At 36.3% G+C, this 3,860-nt stretch overlaps 1 protein-coding gene and 1 pseudogene across 1 annotated transcript; both read right to left on the bottom strand.

The window, feature by feature from the left end:
- Positions 1-216: 216 nt before the first annotated feature.
- LOC124892545 (photosystem II D2 protein-like) lies at positions 217-1,950 on the bottom strand. Its single transcript, XM_047403814.1, has 3 exons — positions 1,575-1,950; positions 1,056-1,169; positions 217-320 (listed from the first exon to the last, which is right to left on the bottom strand). The coding sequence occupies exons 1-3, from the start codon at positions 1,948-1,950 to the stop codon at positions 217-219; spliced, it is 594 nt and encodes a 197-aa protein (XP_047259770.1).
- Positions 1,951-1,971: 21 nt separating this feature from the next.
- On the bottom strand, positions 1,972-2,564 carry LOC124892546 (annotated as a pseudogene).
- Between the last annotated feature and the right edge of the window lie 1,296 nt (positions 2,565-3,860).

Below are 3,860 nucleotides of genomic sequence, written 5' to 3'. Positions count from 1 at the left end.
TTTTTCTTTAGTGGTTTCGCCCAATCTGCTATCCGAATGAAAGGGGAATGGCTCGGCTATCTCACCTATCCAAGCCAAAAAAATAGATTCACTATAAATTAGATAAAATGAGTTGGAAAAAAAAAAGAAAAAAAGAATACTTAAGCTGATTCCAAGATGTATGATTGAATCAAAGTGATTTGTACTTCATTCAAGCATTGGATCTCCTGTCTCATCTCAATTAAGAGGGGTCATGAAAAGAATAGGTTCAAGGTCATGATCAATTGCTTTTTCAAATCCTGTTGCAGTTGCACGAGCCCTTCCCGCATGCCACAAATGACCTACGAAGAAGAAGTATCCTAGAACAAAATGAGAGGTAGCTAACCAACTTCTAGGAGAGACATAATTGACTGCACTGATCTCGGTACTCAAGTCTAACCTATTTGGACCCCTTAGAGGCTCTAACCATGGAGCACGTAGATCCCAAAAATGCATAGTTTCTCCTCCAAAAATGACTTCTCCGGTTGGGGAACGCATTAGAAATTTAGCTAAACCAGTAGGTCCTTAAGCAGATCCCATGTTAGCCCCAAGGCATTGGTCTCTAAATAGAAAAGTAAATGCTTGATCTTGAGAATCTTCTGGTCCAGTAGGTCCGTAAAATTCACTAGGATAAGCGGTATTATTGAACCAGACAAAACAACAAGCAATGAAACCAAAGATGGCTAAAGTCCCTAAACTATAAGATAAGTAAGCCTCTCTAGACCATACAAGTGCGCGTTGAGCCCATGCGAAGGGTTTGGTTAAGATATGCTAGATTCCACCAAGTATACAAATGGAACCTAACCATACATGTCCTTCAATTATATCTTCTAAATCGTCCACACTAACAATCCATCCTTCCCCTCCAAAAGGAGATTTTAGTAAATAACCAAATATGATACTCGGGCTAAGGGTCAAGTTGGTAATTTTTCTTACATCTCCCCCTCCCAGAGCCCAGGTATCATATACGCCCCCAAAATAAAGAGCCTTGAATAGTAGAAGAAAAGAACCTAGACCTAACAAGATTAAGTGAATACCTAAAATTGTGGTCATTTTATTTCGATCTTTCCAGACATAACCAAAGAAGGGAAAAGATTCTTCAAGTGTCTCAGGTCCCAGAAGTACATGATAAATGCCGCCAAAGCCCAATACTGCAGAAGAAATTAAATGAATTACTCTAGATACAAAGTATGGAAAGGTGTCTATAACTTCATCCCCAGGGCCTACCCCCAACCTAGAGTAGCTAGGTGGGGAAGTAAAATCAATCCTTGTTCATACATAGGCTTCTTGGGTACGAAATGGGCTACTTCAAATAGGTTCATTGCTCTGGCCCAGAATACAATTAATCCAGCATGGGCTACATGATCCCCTAGTAGTTTACCGGATAAATTGATAAGTCGGGCATTCCCAGCCCACCAAGCAAAACTAGTGGTTTCTTGGTCACGACCAGCTAAGGCTAAAGTTCCATTAAAGAGCATTTCCACGTGGTAGAACCTCCTTAGGGAATATAAGGTTTTCATGAGGCTGATCTTGAGCCGCCATCCAAGTGAGAATACCTTCGTTTAAGAGAATATTTTTGGTGTAGAAAGTCTCAAATTCAAGATCTTCCACTGCGCAAATTTCCTGAGAAACGAAGTCATAGGCACGTAGGTTCAGGGATAGACCGACTACTCCAAGAGCACTCATCCATAAACTGGTTACTAGTACAAATAACATAAACAAATGTAACCAACGGTTATTGGAAAAAGAAACCCCAAAGATTTGGGACCAAAAGCGGTTAGCAGTGACCATTGAATAAGTTTCTTTGGCTTGAGTTGGGTTAAAAGCATGGAAAGTATTTGCACCATCACCATCTTCAAATAAAGTATTTTCTATGGTAGCACCATGAATGGCACATAGCAAAGCAGCGCCCAATACACCGGCAACTCCCATCATAGGAAAGGGGCTCAAGGTCTAATTATGAAACCCTTGAAAAAATAGGATGAATCGAAATATAGCTGCTACACCAAAACTAGGTGCAAAGAACCAACCAGACTAACCTAGTGGATAATCAAAAATACAGAAACAAAAACAGCAATTAGACCAGAGAATGCGATTGCATTATAAGGTCTTAATTGAACAGATCGATCAAGCTCAAATTGATGTAACATAAAACCTATTAGGCCAAAAGCTCCATGGAGAGCAACAAAAGTCAACAGACCCCCCAATTGATACCAACGAGTAAAATCTCCTTGTGCTTCAGGACCCCATAGTAACAACAACGAATGTGCTAAACTATTAGCAGGAGTAGAAACCGCGACAGTTAAGAAATTGCAAGCTTTCAAATAAGAACTGGCCAATCCATGGGTATACCATGAATTTACAAAGGTTTCACCTGTGAACCAACCTCATAAAGCAAAATAGGCATAAGGAAAGAGCAATAGACCGAACCAGCCTACAAAAATGAAACGGTCCCTCCATAACCAGTTATCCATAGTATCAAATAAATCATTTTAGTCTTTGGTAAACTTACCATTGGATATATTAATAGCGATCCTCCTATTCAACTACTTTGACCATTTTCGAGCACCTCATATCTTTTTCGGGGCGTCCAAAGATTCAATCATTTTTGTATGATTTCTCTTGCAATGCCCTTTCCAATGGGTTTCGAAGATAAAAATCCTTTATTGATTAGCCTATAAACTGACCTAGGTAAATCAATGAACTCCATTGGATTATTCCTTCTGACTAAGCATATGAACCATGAATTATCTTATTAAGACAATCCAATCAATCCCATGTTTTGAAAGAAATCTTCAAGGACCAAACGGTCTCTTTCCTTCATACTTCATATAAATAAATCTAAAACCCCAGAGTATATCTTTCCACAGATCAAAAGAAAAAAGAAAGTTCGAGCAAATATTTACTTTTAGATTCTTTTGTTTGTTAGAAAAAGAGATAATCTACTATTTTTCCTTTTAGCAAATCTAAAATTCAATAAAATAAATAAAATAACTAGGAGACTGGAAATGAAAGTCTCTTTCTCGGATCTATTCTTCATCACACTGTTGGAACAAAACAAAAATACCGGATGCAATGATATTGAAATATTTGTTACATGAAGCCACGATCTGATAGATATACATCGAAATCTACAATCTACTTAATATAGATATATAATCTAGATAGAAATTGATCTTTGATCTAGAATCAAAGAAAGATAATAAATGGCTCTTATGGTGTGACTTGGAAGAAAGGTTTATCTATAGAGGAAAGGAATAATTATTTATTCCTATAATTTTTCCTATAGAAAATCTAGTAATAAGAAGATTTAATCAGAAATATCGAAAAATTCTTGTGCAGTCCAAAACAAAAAAATGAAATAAAAAAAATCAACTGCTCCAATTTCATCTCTATCGAATTTTAATATCAAAATAACGAATATAGTCCTGATTCAATAGGTCAGGTCCACTTCCTTTTTCTTTTGTTGATTTCTAACCTTTCGAATGGATTTGGTTGGTATAATGGAAAATAGGAATATTTGGTGGGTGATTCAAGAAGTGACTTTTCATTATTTAGAAATTCATAATAATGAAAATTGACTAAACAAATGTTCAACATTATAACTAAGTATAATGATAATGTATTATCCAGTAAGTTACTTTTTTTTAATTACAAATCGAAAAACAATTCTCCCCTTAAATATGAATACTAGATTGGAGTTTTACAAAGCCCCTTATCGGATTTGAACTGATGACTTACGCCTTACCATCGCATTACTCTACCACTGAGTTAAAAGGGCCTTTTTTATTTAATTCTGGAATTATTCACTATGTGGATAAAATATCTATATGTATATATAT

Source organism: Capsicum annuum, unplaced genomic scaffold (genome assembly GCF_002878395.1).
Source record: "Capsicum annuum cultivar UCD-10X-F1 unplaced genomic scaffold, UCD10Xv1.1 ctg48405, whole genome shotgun sequence".
NCBI lineage: Eukaryota > Viridiplantae > Streptophyta > Magnoliopsida > Solanales > Solanaceae > Capsicum > Capsicum annuum.
Note: the sequence above shows the minus strand (reverse complement) of the source record. Positions and strands in the feature narration are given on the sequence as shown.

What these genes read in the sequence shown, in the direction of transcription:
- LOC124892545 (XM_047403814.1), bottom strand. Translation starts at nt 1,950, where the DNA reads ATGGGAGTTGCCGGTGTATTGGGCGCTGCTTTGCTATGTGCCATTCAT. An exon ending in AAATATTCTCTTAAACGAAG is followed by an intron (nt 1,170 to 1,574) that starts GTATTCTCACTT and finishes TTTCTTCTGCAG; the next exon opens with TATTGGGCTTTGGCGGCATT. An exon ending in TAAAATGACCACAATTTTAG is followed by an intron (nt 321 to 1,055) that starts GTATTCACTTAA and finishes TCTTCTTCGTAG; the next exon opens with GTCATTTGTGGCATGCGGGA.